The 18,920-nt window shown below is 41.0% G+C and overlaps 1 protein-coding gene, 1 long non-coding RNA gene and 1 pseudogene across 4 annotated transcripts in view; 2 read left to right on the forward strand and 1 right to left on the reverse strand.

Annotated features, from left to right (window-relative positions):
* LOC121149425 overlaps positions 1-18,920 on the forward strand; it is a 69,576-nt gene that overhangs the window by 43,167 nt on the left and 7,489 nt on the right. For all 3 annotated transcript variants that reach the window (XR_005882651.1, XR_005882650.1, XR_005882652.1), the window contains one exon: positions 17,178-17,315. This is a non-coding gene — a long non-coding RNA (uncharacterized LOC121149425). The remainder of the gene's footprint in view (positions 1-17,177; positions 17,316-18,920) is intronic.
* The window catches only part of SLC30A4 (solute carrier family 30 member 4), a 32,503-nt gene that overhangs the window by 11,092 nt on the left and 2,491 nt on the right, over positions 1-18,920 (reverse strand). The window contains exon 3 of the mRNA XM_040970061.1: positions 14,411-14,557. Coding sequence (XP_040825995.1) covers positions 14,411-14,557 — 147 coding nt within the window. The remainder of the gene's footprint in view (positions 1-14,410; positions 14,558-18,920) is intronic.
* LOC121149424 lies at positions 8,388-8,955 on the forward strand (annotated as a pseudogene).

Genomic DNA, 18,920 nt, shown 5'->3' on the forward strand with positions numbered 1-18,920 from the left:
CCAGGTAACCGGAGCCCTGTGACCTGCGTCGAGACTTGAATAAATATCCCGGATCTTGAGTTCTGCCTAATTCAGGCCCAGCTATTGTGGCACTTGGGGAATGAACTGGCAGACACAACTTCTGTCTGTCCCCCACTGTCTCTTCTCATTCTGGTTTCCAAATACATAATAAATAATTTTAAATTATTTTAAATCTCTTAATTAGTTTGGCTATGCATTTTTAAAAAAGATTTATTTATTTTTATTAGAAAGGCAGATCTACAGAGAAAAGGAGAAACAGAGAGAAAGATCTGTTTAATTTGCCGGTTCACCCCCCCAAGTGGCTGCAACGGCTGGAGCTGAGCTGATCCGAAGCCAGAAGCTTCTTCTGGGTCTCCCATGCAGGTGCAGGGTCCAAAGGCTTTGGGCCGTCCTCAACTGCTTTCCCAGGCAATAGGCAGGGGCTGGATGGGAAGTGGGGAAGCTGGGATACAAAGCAGCACCCATAAGGGATCCCAGTGCCTGCAAAGCGAGGACTTTAGCCGTTAGGCTGCTGCACTGGGCCTGGCCATACTTTTTAATTACTCCAGTTTATACTTGTTGTCTCAGCATAATTATTAATGGTATCCCATTGCAATCTCAAAGTGTCCTGGTTTTTTTTTTTTAAAGATTTATTTTTATTATTATTTTTTTTATTGGAAAGGCAGATATACAGAGAGGAGAGACAGAGAGGAAGATCTTCCGTTCGATGATTCACTCCCCAAGTGAGCGCAACGGGCCGATACTATGCCGATCTGAAGCCAGGAGCCTCTTCCGGGTCTCCCACGCGGGTGCAGGCTCCCAAGGCTTTGGGCCGTCCTCGACTGCTTTCCTGGGCCACAGGCAGGGAGCTGGAAGGGAAGCGGGGCTGCCGGGATTAGAACCAGCGCCCATATGGGATCCCGGGTGTGCAAGGCGAAGACCTTTAACCACTTGCGCCACCATGCCGGGCCCGTGTCCTGGTTTTGATAAGTTATACAGATACCTTATCAGATCTGCCAGAAGTTCTGGGTGCCCAGTTAAATGTGGATTTCAGGTGAACAACAAATACTTTTTTAGTATTAAGTATGTCTAAGACAATACTCAGACATATTGGGTACCCTGTAAACTGTCTGTGCTTTTTAAAATCTAACAACTCATGACCCAGTAATAGATTTAGTTTTCTAAACACTTAAAATTGCCTTATTTTGTGAATTTCCAGATAAGACAAAATAAAGTGAAACAAAAGTATAAACAGAGCTCTCTGGCACAAGGATGCCCACTCCCACAAGGTCCACCCTACTCCTGCAGCCCATAACTGGGAGTCCAGGCGTCCACTCCTGAGTGCTGACACCTGCTCCTAAGCGACTCCTAGAGACCTCAAATTGGCACGTGAAGACAATACTATCAATGACGTTCCCTTTCGGACAATCAATAGGGAGTGTGCCGCATGTCACACAGTCTAGTTTTCTCAGTGAAAAGCAAAGACACTTATTTGCTAGTTTTTAGGCTAATTACCTATTAAGATATCCTTTAGAATGAGAACTGAGAAATAAAAAGGAAAAAGGATAGAACAAAATTTTAAGTAGTTTTTTAGGGCTGAGATTTATAATTAAGCATAGACAGTACCATCTAGTTGCTGGTAGTAAGAGCATTTAATCTGACAAAACAAATAAAAAGCTCTTTCAAGGTTAAATTTTGGTGAAATACCATGAATAGGACTAAGTAACGTTTAAACTTTTACAGTTATTTTTAATCTAATGGAATGCAGATAAAAATAGGCATTCTGTTTAATCCACAAATTTGAGAGAGCGAGATGCTTTCAGTCACCAACCAAACTGCACTTATTCTGATCTTCTCATTCTTGCTCTGGACGTGTCTCTGGTCACAGAACTTACAATAAAAAGGAGTGCATGCAAGGTGGTTTTCATTTTATTAAAGGAGACTCAGGGGCTTTCACAACTGGAGCCTTAGATTTCTGCGAAAGTTACTAACCTATTAGTTCAGGTAAACTGAAATGGTTATATTTCAATCTAGATGGAAATTTAACATAAATTATCAGGAGAGATTTTTATGAAAATGCCATGATCTACTATTATAGCAATTCTAACATTTTGTGCTACTTTGTAGACGTAGTGTAAGTTATAATGTGGTTAAATTATTCCACCTTGGCTGAAAGTAGCACTGGAAAAAGTGGTAATATAAGTGATTGTGCATTTCTTGCTGCATGGTCAGTGGAGTCATACAGTGGGACATAAGCAACTGTCTATGGTTAACGATCTAATAAAGACAGAAACATTCTGAATTTCTCATATAAAGAATAACAATGTAAGTCTTAACAGCTATTAAATACCAAAAGCAAAGATATAATAGGGTGTGTATCTCTGCCCTAGTAGTTAAGAAGACAGGACCGTAGCACTGGGTTTGCTGCCTGCTTCTAGCTCTGACTCCGACTTCCTCCCAAGGCCGGCCCTGGGGGGCAGTGGCATTAGCTCAGTGGTGATATCAGTGGTGATAGTAGTGTGGGTTCCTGCCACACACTAAAGACCACGATTGAGTTCTCAGCTTTAGGCTGGCTCAGTCCTGGCCACTGGGGTCTTTAAGGGAGTAAACCAGTGGATAGCTCTCTGTGCCTGTATCTCTCTCTTTCTTTCAAATAAAACAAAATGAAAAAATGAAGACAGGAGAAATAATGGTAATCAAGTTTTTTTTATAAGACATGGAATTTACTGTACATTTAAGAAAACCAATTAATTTGCAAAAACTAGAGGCTTTATTTTAGGTTGTGTTTTTTTTTTTTAATACTGTTTATTTGGAAGGGAGAGTTGCAGAAATGGAGAGAGAGAAGGGTATCTTCCATCCTGCTAATTCACTCCCCAAATGGCTGCAGGGCTGGGCTGGTCACAGCCAAGAGCCTGGATCTTCCATTGGCCATCCTTCACGGCTTTCCCTGGTGCCTTAGGAGGCAGCATGATTGGAAATAGAACTACTAGGACCTGAACTGGCACCCACATGGATGCCAACATCACAGGTGGAACTACAATGTCAGTCTGCAAAAAAAGGGTCATATGAAAAGCACTGAACTCCTTCCCCGTCCTCCACTACAGTGTCTTAGTTATTATATTCTGTCTATGTACATGCACAGTATTTACTGCATTTCTCTCCGCTCTACTAATATTCTTTCAGCAGGTTAACTAGTGGGCAAGTCAGTGAATAAACCACACTCAACCAACTCAGAGTATTTGTCACACAGTTGCTACATAAATATACTGGCCTATTAGAATAGTTAGCTTTGCTACCAATGTTTACATTTCATTTAAATTACATAACACCTTGAAGCACACACAAGATAGCAAACATTTTAAGGCAAGTTTCAGAGGTTTGCACAATGAACAGGGAAGAGTGAAAATAACATTCTCTTATGCTGTGTGTCTTTTCTACCTTTTTCCAATAGAAGCTGTGAAGGAAAAGGAAGGCTTTATCTAGGATTTCCAAACCAGTACAACATGTATATTTCAACTCAGCCAGAGAGCTTTCTGCCCTCAAGTTAAAGAAATCACAGGGATTCTCATCCACTGTTGTCACTGGAATGCCAAGTTAAACTCCAAGGCTTATCTTTGGATCCTTTCACCTTCTATTCTGAACAATACCCGGGTCCCTCTTTCCTACCCGCCCCCCTCCACCATACCCTGAGTGCCTGCTTCTCTCAATTTGACTTCTGTTGATACTGAACACTTCACCCATGACTTTTGTCTCAAAAAACTCATTTCTAGGAAGTTCTAGAAACCTTTTCTTTTCCTGCAAAGGTTTAGCTGACGCAACTTAATTCTGATGTGAATAAATAGAAAAACTTTTATCAGTGAAGGGAGGACATTGTTAAAATAAACCAACAGCTAGGGAGAAGATACTACATAGTTTTTTGTTTGTGCCATGCATTTAGATTTTTGTTGTTGTTGGAATTTTCTGCTCTGGGCCCAGTACAGTAGCCTAGCAGCTAAAGTCCTTGCCTTGCCTGGGATCCCATATGGGCAGAGGTTCTAATCCTGGTTGTCCTGCTTCCCATCCAGCTCCCTGCTTATAGCCTGGGAAAGCAGTACAGGACTTTTCCAATAAAAACAAAATCTTAAAAAAATAGTTTTCTGCTCTATTATCTTCGTGGGATTAAAAAGAAAAACCCAGATAGAATTAGTATTGTTACACTACACCTATCCAAGACAATCCTTTACCTAGCTGGCTGTACCTGTATCTGCTCAGTTGACACTGCTACAAAGGACTCCACACTGCTAGTTTGTCGCTAGTGTTGGCGGATGGTTTGCATTATCACAGCTTTCAAGTACAAGCAGCTCTGTGTAACACAATCTTTTCACATGGTCACTATCTTTAATCACATAGACATATAAAAAGAAAACCCATATAAATAAAGTTTTTACTTTAATAATCCACAAAGGATGTAGGCAGAAAATAAGAAGTGGAGGCTGGTCTCTACAGTGGCATTTTTCCTTTGAGAGATAATGCTATTCCTGCCGAGTATGTGTGGGATTGCTGCCACAGTGTGGTTTCCTTACTTTTAGTGCTTCCTAGAACAGGATGACAACCCACAATCAATTCAATCCACGTATGTAAAAGTTAACTCCCACGTGGCTCCTACTCTGCTCTACCCTTTCCCAAAGTAAGCTGCTATTGTTGCTCAATGTCAAATAGTAATGGTAGAGGGGATGTGAAGGCTCAACTGATTAATCCTGAGCCTTCAAGCAGTCCCATCCAGCTCCTTGCCTGTGGCCTGGCAAAGCAGTCGAGGATGTTCTAAAACCCTGAGGACCCTGCACCCACATGGGAGGCTCAGAAGAAGCTCCTGAGTTCTGGCTTTGGATCAGTCCAGCTCTGGCTATTATGGGCACTTGGGGAGTAAATCAATGGACAGAAGATTTTTCTGTCTCTCCTCTCTGTAAATTTGTCTTTCCAATAGAAATAAATAAATATTTAAAAAGGTAAAATAGTGAACATTTGGATATAAACTATTTTAAATTCAAACTCATAAATACAGAAATTAGGAGTGATTGATTATAGGAACAATGCTTCATTACATATTACATAATAGAGGTATTAAAAGATTACAGGTTTTCAACATATGTAATTGCTGCCTGGGTCACTCATGACTAAGACTAGATTGAGTGTAGGTGCAAAGTGAATTTTCAGGTATTCTCAGTGACAGTGTCATGAAAGATACAAGCAGGCAAGGGGACCAAGACCTAGTGGTTTGGGGGAAGTGTCCAGAAGATAATTTTAGTAAGACAGATGCAACAGCTCAATTATGAATACAGAGATGGGATATTAGTATAGAACATCACTGATCACCATATACTAGCCCACACCAAAGCTATGGATGGGGGCCTCTTTGGCAGTGTTGGGTACCATTGCCCGACTGAGTGTTGGAGTTGTGGAGTGGTCACATTTGGCAGGATCAAGACACTCTCCAGCACACAAGAGAACTTGGACTGGGGGTAGGCTCTGTGGGGTTGTGTGGGCCCAACCCTTTGGAATACAAATCCCCCGGGTTAGTTCCCAAGCTGGGGTTGCAATGGTCTAAGCTAGGTGTGACCACGCCATCTGCCATCACTCATGGGTAAAGGAATCCACAACAGTCAGGGTAGGTCAAGGCAGCAGCACCCAAATGTGCATCTTTAAACAGGATGTGGGGTGGGCCGGGCTGCCACTGAAAGGGGACAGAAGGGGCAGGGCTGAACAAACCTTAACTCACAAGTAACAACAGAAATCAGGTTGGAGCACAGCTCATGCCAGGTAGGTCCTTGCACATACTGATCTGTGTGAGGCAGAGGCACTAAGCCACAGCATCCAAGGGGCCACGACAAGTGAGGGGCTCTGCCAAGCGGAGACAGAACAACCACCAGCCTACACCTGCTCTATGGCAGGGCAGAGGCCCGGTTGGGGAAATAACAGGACACCCTAGCTGGGTTGAGTTTCCCACCAAGGAGCGCATGGGCTGGAACTGAGGCTACATTCTGATCAGGATACGATCGTAATCTCACTTGGCACAATTGTGGACTGGGATGGGAAGCACCAAGCCAGGCCAAATTCCAACACCATCTGGTGCTCTGGAGGACCGGGGAGGGTTGTGTGACAGACTAGGTTAGGTCTCAGCCCTTACTGAACCATGTGTGAGCTTGGTAGGGGTATGGAAGAGCCATGGCTGGGTTGAAATATCCAACAACAAGAACCAGCTTGGGTCAGAGGCCAGGCAGGAAAAGCCACTGTTCCTCCTAGGATAGCAGGCAAACTGAGTAGTGCTGGCTCATGGACCCACTGGTATGAGCAAAAACTGGCATTGGGAGAGGTTCTGGTGGAGGAGCCCGGGCAACTTCTCTGGCAGGACACAGTCCCATGCAGGTAAGCGCAAGAAGCACAATCGGGAACAACCCAAAACAGGCAATGAAAATTATCCCACTGGCATACACATGGCATGGGTTGGGGGCAGACCAGCCTGAATCTGTTCACATTACCTTCTGGTGAATCCGAGCACCAGAACAGAGTGTGGGTCGAGCCAGGTTTGGTTGCAGCACATACCAGTACACAACAAGTAATGCCAAGGTGAGATGAGCCGTACCAGATGTGGCTGCAGCACACAACCAGCACATGTGACAATCAGGGAGGAGGCAAAGCCAACAGGGGAACGTGGGCACCCCTGCTGGATAACTACTTCCATTGGGAAGTGTGAATACGGATGGGGGCAGTTCAGACTAGGCAGGGCTATAGCACCTGTGGGCCTCACGGTGAGCTGACTGTTCTGACTGGTGCAAGTTAAAATTAGAGTGGGTTGAGGGGTGTTTGGGCTTAGCCACAGCGTTAACTGGCAGAGGCTGGTACTAGGAGCCAATTCTGACAAGTCAAATGCCAAAACTACCTGGAGACTGCATACTCTAGGAGTGGGTGTGGCCTAGTAGGGAAATAGTGGGCACCTCCCTCAGGGTTACCACCCTCACTGGACAGCACGAAACCCAGGCTAGGAGCAGGGGTGGCTTGACAGGAAGGCACCTGCCAGTGGGTGTATGGGCTGGATAATAGGTTGGTTGGGTAGAACCAGGCTTCAATGTCCATTGATGTGTGCGAGAGCTACTTGGGATGTGGGACAGACTGGACAAGCCTGCAGTGCATACTGGCAAGCATGGGAACCAGGGTGGGGGGCAGAACTGGTAGGGGTTTTGGGGAGTCGCCTCAACTAGGCTGCAGCTCCAACTGGTTTGCATGAAGACCGAGTATGAAGTGGGTAGAATCGAGCTGGACTACAACACCCATTGGTTCACAAGGAAGACAGGACTGGAAGCCGAACGGACCCAGTAATCGCAACGACCAGCATATGCATAAGCCGATTGGTGTGACGCACAGTGTTGGAGTCTGTACTAGCAAACTCACTCAAGAATCAGATCTGGGATCAACTCAGATGAAGTTTCTTTGGATATTTCTCGAACTGAACTGCTGATCTTGGAACCCCAACCATCAAGAGACTGTCAGCCAGTGGACTCTGAATAGGTTTCATTACGGTTGGGACGGAGAGATTGGCAGCAATCCAGAACTGATGAACTATCAAAACTGTATGAGCAGAACCCTTGGAGCGCGCCTCATGTTGGGGAAAAAGATTACATTCACTAAAAGGTAATATATACACAAATTTCAGGAATTTTCTATCACAGTTTCCATAAATCTTCACATGTATTATGTGTTTTTCTTGAATGCTATTCGTTAGTTCAAATTAGAACTATCAGTTGCACCTTGACATTAAACATGTAAGTGAATTTTAAAACTTAGTATTACAGAAGGAGAAGTAATTTTATTCAATACAATCTAATGTTAGGGTAAGAGAGAAATGACTATTCCTTCTTCCTCACTCCAGAACAAATGCAGGAACTGGAAATCCACTGTGCAAAGTACTTAATACTTTAACAGTAAATCTTTGAAAACAAAATTTCAGATTCAGCGTAAACTGCAAAAGAACTGGTAGGGTGGGCAGCAGGCATTGTGGTGCAGCACGTTAAGCAGCCACTTGGCGTGCCTACATCCAATACCAGAGTAGCAAGGATGTAGTCCAGCTAATGTGCACCTCGGGAAGAAGCAAAGGATTCAAGTACTTGGGGGTCTGCCACCCATGCAGGAGACCAGGATGGAGTTCCAGGTTCTGCCCCTGCACTGGATATTGCAGGCACATGAGATAAGAAACCAAGCAAAAAGGAACTAATGGGGCAGAGAGAAGATGAAAATAATTTAATGGCATCACTATTTACTATCAAGTAGAATTATCTCAATTTCCATTAATTTTACTTTTTAAATAAACATGTTAATCATTCTCACTTGAGTGAGAACTAATTATCACTACTGTTTCAAAACTATACCTAGGCACACATCAACATAAAAAGTATTTAGGAACTTGAGAGAAACAAAATGTAAATGCAGGGGCTGCCACAGCCAGAGCAGCAGACAGACAAAAGAGTCTAAGTGAATGATGAAGTCATCACAGTTTTGAATGATATGAAAGTAAGGAAATCTTTTATCCAAGAGGAGATCAAAGAAAAGAAAGAAAGCCAACCTCTTCTGTTTAAGCAAATAAAGGCAAACAACTGTAGAGGAAGCGAGACAGATCTGGTGGGTGACACTGGTGCTACTGTAGAGGACCCGCTACATCCTCTGTGACTGCCAATATGCTTTGTGCGATGCCACAGACGAGACAATAGTCTAAGAAAGAAGACCTAGTATTTATATCCTGAAAGTGTACCTTTAAAAAGCAAGATGATTTATGCTAGCTCTAAAGATGCCATTAAAAAGAAATTTACAGGGATTAAGCATGAATGGCAAGTAAGTGGCTTGAATGGCATTAAGAACCGTTGTTCAACACTGGCAGAGAAATCGGGAGGCAATGCACTCGTTTCACTTAAAGGAAAACCATTATAATGTGACAATCAAGTGCCATCTGGATCTTACGGAACATCCGTTTCTCCAGCTCAACCCACTGGAATAGTATTAGGGCTTTTTGTTTTGTTTGTCTGTTTTGGGGTTCTTTTGGTTTGTTTTTTGTTTCCCCCCTTTCTACTGGGCTCTTCTAACACAATGCATGAAGGAGGAATTGCCATTAGACTGTTAAAAGTTATTTTATGTAGAACCCAAGGCATGCCTTCCCTGTGTGATTTTAGCCAAAAGAACTGGTTAGATGCCTCCGTGGTGGCAAGCACTACAATGAATGTGACTGTTAATATGAATTGCTGAGAATACTGAGCTGAGAGCAGCAAAGGATAAGCTAGCCGAATGCCTTGAAAGTATTATCCACTGGTCAGATGCTCAACTTGTTTCAGTATTATTTATAGTTGCACTTGATTGCAGTTCTGAGGCTTGAGCACTCATGCACCTCACCTGCACTGGCCGGCCTCTCTGTGTAACATGGCAGCACAGATACAACACTATACATTAAAAGCAGTTTTTTTGTAATGAGTTGAATCCCCTTCAAAAGGAATGCCAACTAAGTTCCATTAATTGTGTTACCAATTTATCCGAGTACCTCAGTGTTCATTCCTGTTACCTGTATACCTTTTTAAAAGAAATAGTTATTATTAATGCCTTTTTGTTTTCCATTGAGTGTATACTACTGAATAAGTGTATGAGTTTTATGTTTACCATTGAGTCTTGCAAAACTGAAGATATTCTGAATATTGGTCATGACAGCAATTTCTGTATAAAAGAGCCTGAAATGGAACATTGTTTTGTGACAAACTCCCCCCACCCTCACAAAAATGGCCACACTGCAATAAAAATTGTGGTGTATTACAAAAACAAAACAAAATGTAGATACAGAGGGCGATGAGATTCCCCTCCTTTCTTCCCCTGTATTCACAGCATTTCTGTTCTCTGAAAGGAAGAATATAAACTTTTTATTTATAGCACCTTAAAGCAGTGATTATGACTTGTTACCATATTATTATAAAATATAACAGAAGTTCTGAAGATCGGACAGTCCACAGAGTATATGGTAGCATTTCTATGTATATAAATAAAAGTCACAGGTACACCTTGAATTTTTTTTTTTTTAGATTCTTTTCTAAAGAAAAATGAAGTTGGTAATGTGAAGAATAGATGAGGACTGCATTTGAAGTGTTAGGCACTGTTCTGAGCGCTTTACAAACACAACGTCATTTAATATTCTTCTTAATTCTATGAGGTAGCGATTGTTGTTCATATTGTTTTACAAAGAAGAAACTGACGCACAAAGGTATTATGCAACTTGCCCAAGATCACAGTGTTGGGAAGTGAGGAGCCAGAACTGAAATCAAGTTTGGGTTTTAGGTCTGTACTCTTAACTACTTCTCTTTTATTTACCTCGCAACAGAACTTTTAAAATACCAGTTAAATGTCTAAAATCAATAGTCCACAGATAAATAAATGAATAAAGCAAAATTTCTCTGGGAAAACCTCTTTTAAAACGTGTTTTTGAAGGCAGTACTGTGGCCTACTGGGTTAAGTTACCACCTGTGACCCTGACATCCCACATGGATGTCAGTTTGAACCCCCCACTCTGACCCAGGGCTTCTCCAATTCTGATCAGCTCCCTGCTGTTGTGCTTGGGAAAGCAGCTAAAGATGGTCCAAGTCCCTGGTCCCTTGCAACCCGTGTGGGAGACCTAGATGAAGCTCTTGGCTCTGGCTTTGGCCTGTCCCAATTCCAACCCTTGTGGAATTGAGGAATGAACCAATGGATGGAAGGTTAGCCCTCTTTATCTAATGGTCTTTCAAATAAATAAAATACATTTTTCTTACAAGAATAGATTTTGCATTTTGCAACATTTATTTTAAATATTTACAAAAAATTTTCAACTCCTGTCCACTTCCCATCCCCATGCTATCAAAACAAAATAAAAATTCAACAACAATAACAAACCCTAGATTTATGAAAGAGATTTCTGCTGCAATGGTCTTCGGGACCTGAATCCCCAACTTTTGGAATTAGATATAACAAGGGATATCCTATTAAAATATAGCCAATATAAACATCTCTCCCCAAGATGCCACTCATGCAGTCATGGCACTTGGTGGAACTCAAGGATCCCAACTGCTCTGGCTTATGGCTTTGTTCTCCAGACTTTTGGTATCTCTGCCATGTCTGAATCCTCCTCAAGAATTTTCCCCATTGTCTTCAATTTCTTTCTAGAAGAAATATTTAATGTTTTCTATTAGGGAACATGCAGCCTGCTTGAGTGGAGGTGGAGGCGAGAGGGGAGGTATATAAACCAGAAGAGATGTCAGATGAGCAAGGGCAGGGAGGCAGGGCCCCGGGGAGCCACTGGAAACAGTTTACCATCTATTGTCAGTATCCTATTTCACCCTGTTTTAGTTCCAGTACTCACTTCTACTTAACTCTAGCCCTGAATTTTCTTTGGAAATCTGCTAGGATGGTTCAATTTCTGGTTCAGAGTATACCTTAGGCTGTAGCTTCACTTATTCAACCCATTCCTATCGACTTTTCAACTTGTAGAAATTGGTTTATTGATGACCGACTCAACTGGATCTTTTTTTTTTTTTTTTTTTGGTGCTTCTATGAATTATCAGAGTGACAGGAGTCAAATGCTGATATCTTGTCTACCACGTTGGAACTCAGTATTCTTAAGGGGAGACAGATTTGACTTTCTACAGTATTAGTTCTGTATTTTTTCCTCAACTTTACTTAGTGCTTACTATTTATGAAGGAACAAAATGTCATGTATGAAACAGAGTATTTCTTTGACAGGCAACAGGATTTGCATGTTTATAGGTGCTTACTACACTTGTATATCTAGTCCTTTGCATTATCACGTTTCTGGAGAGGAGTTTGTTTTTATTAGAGTTCCAAGGGGTTTGTAATCTGAAAGAGGTTAAAAGCCATAGTATTCAAATGCTGCTCCTCCTCAAGTAGAGTTACAAGTTAAAAATTACTTAATATATGATATTTTTAGGTTTTCAATCTTAAACTGTAGGTATTTAAATCACAAAAAGTAACATTTGAAAATATTTTTAGGGCCTGGTGTGGTAGCCTAGTAGCTAAAGTTTTCACCTTGAATGTGCCAGGATCCTTAATGTATGCCAGTTCATGTTCCGGCTGCCCCACTTCCCATCCAGCTCCCTCCTTGTGGCCTGGGAGAGCAGTCAAGAATGGCCCAAAGTCTTGGGGACCCTGCAACCTGCATGGGAGACCCAGAAGTCCAGATTCCTGGCTTTGGATCAGCTCAGCTCTGGCCATATGGTCACTCGGGAAGTGAATCAGGAGATGGAAGATCTTCCCCTCTGTCTCTCCTTCTCTCTGCATATCTACCTTTCCAATTTAAATAATCTTTTTTTTTTTAAAGTATTATTAAGCTGTTTGACAGCTTGAAAACAACTAGTTAGCAAATGACTATATATTATGTTGGAGAGCAGTGGAATTTCTTTAGGAATACATGCAAATGCATTTAAAGTAATTTGACAAACAATGGGAAAACCCCACTTATGGCTTTCACTTTCTTTTTATTAATTTATTTATTTTAGAGATTTATTTACTTGTATTGGAAAGGCAGATTTACAGAGTGAAGGAGAGACAGAGACAAAAAATTTTGTCTGCTGGTTGATTCCTCAAGCAGCTGTAACAGTAGACGCTGAGCCAATCTGAAGCCAGGAGCTTCTTACGCGTTTCCCACGTGGATGCAGGGTCCCAAGGCTTTGGGCCACTCTCATCTGCTTTCCCAGGCCACAGCAGGGAGATGGATGGGAAGTGGAGCAGCCGGATATGAACCAGTGCAAATATGGGATCTTGGGCATGCAAGGCAAGGACTTCAGCCACTAGGCTATGGTGCTGGGCTTTCCCTTTCTTTTATAGCAATTCAGAATGATGAGGGGAGGGGATGCCAGTTAACTCTCTTATCAGATGACCTGGGTGGACTTGGAACACACACGTACAATGTCACGTTTAACACTAGACCTAGTGTCTTACCAAGAAAACCTGGAAGCTGAGGTAAGCATAGGCTAAAAAGTAACAAAGAATAGGAACTCACTGATTTATTGGTTAATAGTCATTATTGACATAAGATTATCAGATATAATTTTGGTTCTTTGAGACAGGTTCTACTAAATGTCAGCCTTTAAATTCTAAAGAAGTGACATTTGATCATATGGCACTTCCTATGTTCAGGTGATTATTTTATACATATTTTCAAAACAAGTGAATAAAAACACAGGAACATAATAAACAGATGTGTAGGCAGCAATGTATGCTTTTTAAAGTCTTATGAATTTTTATTTGAAAGGCAGATTTTATAGAGACAGAAGAAGAGACAGAGAATCTTCCATTGCTGATTCACTCCCCAAATGGCCACAACAGCCAGAGCTGAGCCAATCTGAGGTTAGGAGCCAGAAGCTTCTTCCGGATCTCCAACATGGAGCATGGGCCCAAGCACTTGGGCCTTCTTCTGCTGCCTTCCCAGGTCATAAACAGAGGGCTGGATTGCAAGTGCAGCAAATAGGACACAAACTGGTGCCAATATGGATGCTGACACTTCAGAAAGAGAATTAGCCTACTGGGCCATTGTGCTGGCCCCAACAATGTATGATTTTAATTAAGCGTTATATCTGTTCAAAATAAGCAAATAATATATGTGTACATTCATAGAAGGATGTTGATATAATGAGTGCAATGGGGATCCATCATATAGTGTTTGCTATACATAATAATAATGGTTAAAATCTATGATTTAGTCACCTGAAGTGAAGGGCAGAAAGAACCTAGGGGCTGGTGTTGTGGCCCAGTGCGTTAAACTGTTGCCTGTGATGCCAGCATCTGATATGTGTGGCTTGTGGCCTGGCTACTCTACTTCTAATCCCACTCTCTGCTAATGCACTCAGGAAATTAGCAGAAAATGGCCCAAGACTGTGGGCCTCTCCCACCCATGTGGGAGACCCAGATGAAGATCCTGGATCCTGGCTTCAGCCTGGTACAGCCTGAGCTGTTGTGGCCATTTGGGGAGTGAATCAGGAGATGGAAGATATCTGTCTCCCCAATTCTCTCTGTACTCATCTTTCCACATAAATAAATATTAAAGGCAGAAATGAATGCTACTTATTGAGTTAAACCACATGATTGTTCTTGGTTCAATACAGTGAAAGTAAAGTTCTTTCTGATGACATCTTCAGGACATAGGCAGCAATATACAAAGATTAGTAACCACATAATTTTATATATGTAAACTATTTCAGTTGCCGGGTCTGAATGTACCTTAGTAGATAGTGAATAAATTTCATTTTCATTTGCTTTGTCCAAACAATATTTACTGACAGTATCTCAGTTAATCAGTATTATAGTTCAGTGTGATTGTATGATAAAACTTCATAAACTGAAAGAAACTCTAACCACCTACCTAAGCGATGAAATCCAAAGGTGAACCGTTTGGTTGGTGATTTTGAAGACAGCCACAAAGCAAGCAGGGTGAGTATGATGGCACTTAGGTCAGTTAGCATATGAAGTGCATCTGTCATGATTGCTAGGCTATTTGCAATGTATCCACCTTGGAGTGAGAGCAGGGGGAAAAAGGAAGAAATTAATTAAGAAATAAACATAATCAGTCACACCAGAAATACATTGTATCCTACAAAAAACATGAACTTCCAACATTCTTCATCCTGCTACGGTTAAATAAAAGTATTCTGACATTAGGTTAGGTATATTCACAATCATCCCTCACATTTCACAGGGGATTGCTTTGTAGGAACAGGAGGTACCCTTTGACAACAAAATCTGCAGATGCTCAATTTGCTTACATAGAATGAGGTACTATTTGCTATAACATTATATGTGTCCTCCCATATACTTTAAATATCTCTAGATTATTTATAATAAACCTGATCTAATGTATAAATTCTCTGTAAACTCATATGCTATATATATATATATATATATATATATATATATATATAGTGGTAAAAACAAAGTCTACATGTTTAGCACAGGTGCAGTTTTCCTTGTGAATATTTTCAGTCCACTATTACCTGAATTCATGGATGTGGAATCTATGAATATGGAGGGGTGACTACGTATTTTTCTGATTAAAATAATCTATTTTTATTAATGGGTTCTCCAAGGAATCAATGACCTTATAAAAGTGTTGAGTCACTAAAATGGGGACAAACATATAGATAGATGCTGCGGCTTTTGCTTAGCCTACTTACACTCATCTAGATATTACAACAAAGCTGTTAAGAAGGTGGGGATTCACTTGATTAAGAAAGCTTAGAAATAAAATTAAACCAATTAACTCCAACAAGGTGTTATTTGACCCAAAAGATAAAAACTGATTTACTGGGTATGGATAATGACGCCTCCAAATACAAAGACATACAGTGATAACTTAGGACAGAATGGGTTTTGGCATTGAATTTCCAAGTATTGTGTTTTTAGAAACACACACAAATACATTTTATATGTGTATTTATTGATCCATTATGGACAACCAGTTTTACTGGTAAATATTACTCTGTTAGGTTACATGCTGCTTGAGCCCACTCTCCGAAGTTTCTGATTTGGTAGGTCTGGGATGGAACCTGAGAATCTACATTCCTCACGTGTTCCCTGGTTTTGTTGGTACTTCCGGTCTTGGAACCACACTTCAAGAGTGATGGCTGCATATGACAGAGCTCTATGATCACAAAAGTGTGCTGAGCTGTGGGTCCTCCTACCTCTGGCTATGAAGAGCCTACAGCTGTAAAAACCTGGGACTTACGATCTTACAGTTAAATCCAATTATTCCAGCATGCTTTATACAAATAACATTTCCTCACATTGAAAAAACTGGAGCACATCCATGAAAAATGCAGGTCAGTGGTTAACGATGGAGAGCTTTGGAATTCTGAGCAGGCTACTTACCTCTCTGAACTTTGGCTTATTCACCCATTAAATGAGGACAATATCTTAAAATACCACTACCCAATAGAATTTTCTGAAATGATCTAGCTACCTGCTGTCTAACAGAGTAGACACTAGTCACCTGTGATCTGAACATATGAAACATGAGTGAAACTCAGGAACTGAATTAACCCAATGTTAATCACCTTAAATTTTATAAGGTGTCACATGTCAGTGACATCACTCCTTCATAGAAGCAATGAGAACATGGACCAAAAAACAGAACATGGACCAAAACTTTTAAGCATTCTGGTTTATAAATGTAGCTTCTATTCAAGAAAAAAAGGCTGAATCATGCTACGAAAAGACAGCTTTATGACATTTTTATTCTTCCTATACATATTCCCCATCTCTGTAACAGATCTCTTCCTCCTTGTGGTAAGTTTTTCAAATAAATAAATCTTGGGCCCATTCTTACACCTTCCCATCCATTTTCCAATTAATTTTAAAGAGGTAAATACCACCAAGTCACATGCCTGTTTAAAATCCTTCCCTGGAGACAAGTGTTTTGTGCAGGGATGATACTGGAGTGCCTGGTTCAAGACTGGCCACTCCCCTTTGGATCCAACTTCCTGCTAATGTGCTCCGTGGGAGACAACAGATGAAAGCTCTTGTGCTTCAGTCAGATCCACATGAGGGACCTGGACAGTTTCCTTTGGCTGCTGGTTTAGGTCTGGCCCAGCCTGGCTATTGCAACAATGTGGGGAATAAAACAGCAGACAGGGATCTCTATCTTCCTCTCTGCCTTTCAAATGAAAATGAAAATAAATAAAACTTTTATTGGCTTCACATTGTATTTGGCTAAAACATTACCGCTTTTTAACATGGCCTATTAGGACCTGCTTGGTTTGGTCCTCCAGCCCCTTTTCCTCCTACTTACTGCATTCCAGCCACACTGAATGCTTTTTAAAATCATTTTAAAGAAGTGAGGATCTACAATCTTTGTACGTTCTGTTCTTTTTGCTTGGAAAACCCCTCCTTTATTTTCTTTGCTTGAATAACTCCTTACTATTATTTTTCGATTTAAATGGACCTGGCTCTGCATAAATTACCCCAGAAGCTACTATGTCTCATAATTTATCTTCTTTTTCTTAATGGCACTTTAAGAGAATCTGAATTTTAAATTTATTCACGTGCTTATTTGTTAAGGTCTGTCTCCTCTATTTGACTTGAATATTTTAGACAGTACAGATCATGATAGTTCTTTTTCTCCATTACATTTTCAGAACTGGTAATAAAGGGCCTGGTGTACAGGAAGCACTCATAAAAATATCTGCTGAACAGAAAGAAGAATGGACCTTGCTCAAGGTCTCAGAGCGAGTGAGTGGCAAACCCAGCGTTCAAACCCAAGCCTCTTCTTTCAGGTCTTTATTTTTATCAGTCTATACTTCCTACCTAAGGTGCTTTATGAATACTTGTTAATATTCTTTTATATGCAATTTAATTCTTTATGATATTCTGAATAATATTGTGAATACCTTTCTCAGGTCCTCTCATCTGCATTCTGTAATCAATTTTTTCATGTTTGAAAATACAGTATCTGAAAAGACATACTTATTGTGGCTTTCACAAAATGTTTGCCAATTATGAGCTTTCAGAACTAGCAAGTTAAGATATTTACATCTTAATGATTCCTAGAGTGAACAAATTTGAAGTTAATTTTAAGGGGGAACATTCTGATTGTTACATTAACTTTGCATATTAAATATGAACATAAAATCACTAAGTTTGAATGAGTCAACATTCTAATTATGTCAATTTCGGAAGATACTGAATTATCAGTTGGGTGAGACTGTGCCTCATCTTGGCACATCTTCTCTCTCTCTCTCTTTTTTTTTTAGTTTCTTTATAGTTTAAGCATTTTTTAATTCTCTAATAGAATAAACATTGATTAAGTCAACAAAAATGTACTGACTGCTTCGGGCCACTGTTCTAGGTGCTGGGCGTTCAGTCTGTATTTCAGTGGAAGAAAGATATTTAACAAGTAAATTAATAAGATAATTAGATGCTGAAGTTTTGAAAGTTGGAGAAAAAGAGACTAACTTCAAAAAGATCTCTCAGACGTGTCTTTTGAGATCAGACATGAATGACAAGAAACTAGCCTAGAGAAATTTTAAGAAAAGCCAGTCTCTGTGGTGTTTTTCAAACTGCAGATCACTTCAGAGGGCTGGGACACACTGAAAAAAATATCAGAATACTTCACAGAAAATAAACCTTGCTTCAGGTATATGTATTTGAGCCCATGTATTTGTCCCTACTTAACTATGTAGGCATGCATGCTTAAATAGACCATATTAAATGTTTTTGTTACAGAAAGATAGAAAAAAAAAGTTTGAAAGCCACTTTCAAGAGGGTAATTGAGAACAGTCTGGGCCCAGCACGATAGCCTAGTAGCTAAATCCTCACCTTGTATGTGCTGGGATCCCATATGGTCAGTGGTTTGTATCCTGGCTGCTCCACTTTCCTCCCAGCTCCCTGCTGGTTCCCTGGGAAAGCAGTAGAGGATGACCCAAATCCTTGGGACCCTGCACTCAAGCAGGGAAACCTGGAAGAAGCATCTGGCTCCTAGCTTCAGATTGGCTCAGCTCTGGCCACTGTAGCCACTTGGTGAGAGAACCAGTGGATGGAAGATCTTTCTGTCTCTCCTTCTCTCTGTATATCTGCCTTTCCAATAAAAATAAATAAATCTTTAAAAATAAAATAAATCTTCAAAAAAAAAAAAAAGAAAGAGAGGGGGCTCGGCTTGGTGGCCTAGCAGCTTAAGTCCTCACCTTGAACGTGCCAGGATCCCATATGGGCGCCAGTTCTAATCCCAGCAGCTCCACTTCCCATCCAGCTCCCTGCTTGTGGCCTGGGAAAGCAGTCAAGGACGGCCCAAAGCCTTGGGACCCTGCATCCTCGTGGGAGACCTGGAAGAAGTTCCTGGCTCCTAATTTTGGATTGGTACAGCGCCGGCCATTGCGGCCATT

Source organism: Ochotona curzoniae, unplaced genomic scaffold (genome assembly GCF_017591425.1).
Source record: "Ochotona curzoniae isolate NIBS_2020 unplaced genomic scaffold, NIBS_Ocur_1.0 scaffold_4701, whole genome shotgun sequence".
Lineage (NCBI taxonomy): Eukaryota > Metazoa > Chordata > Mammalia > Lagomorpha > Ochotonidae > Ochotona > Ochotona curzoniae.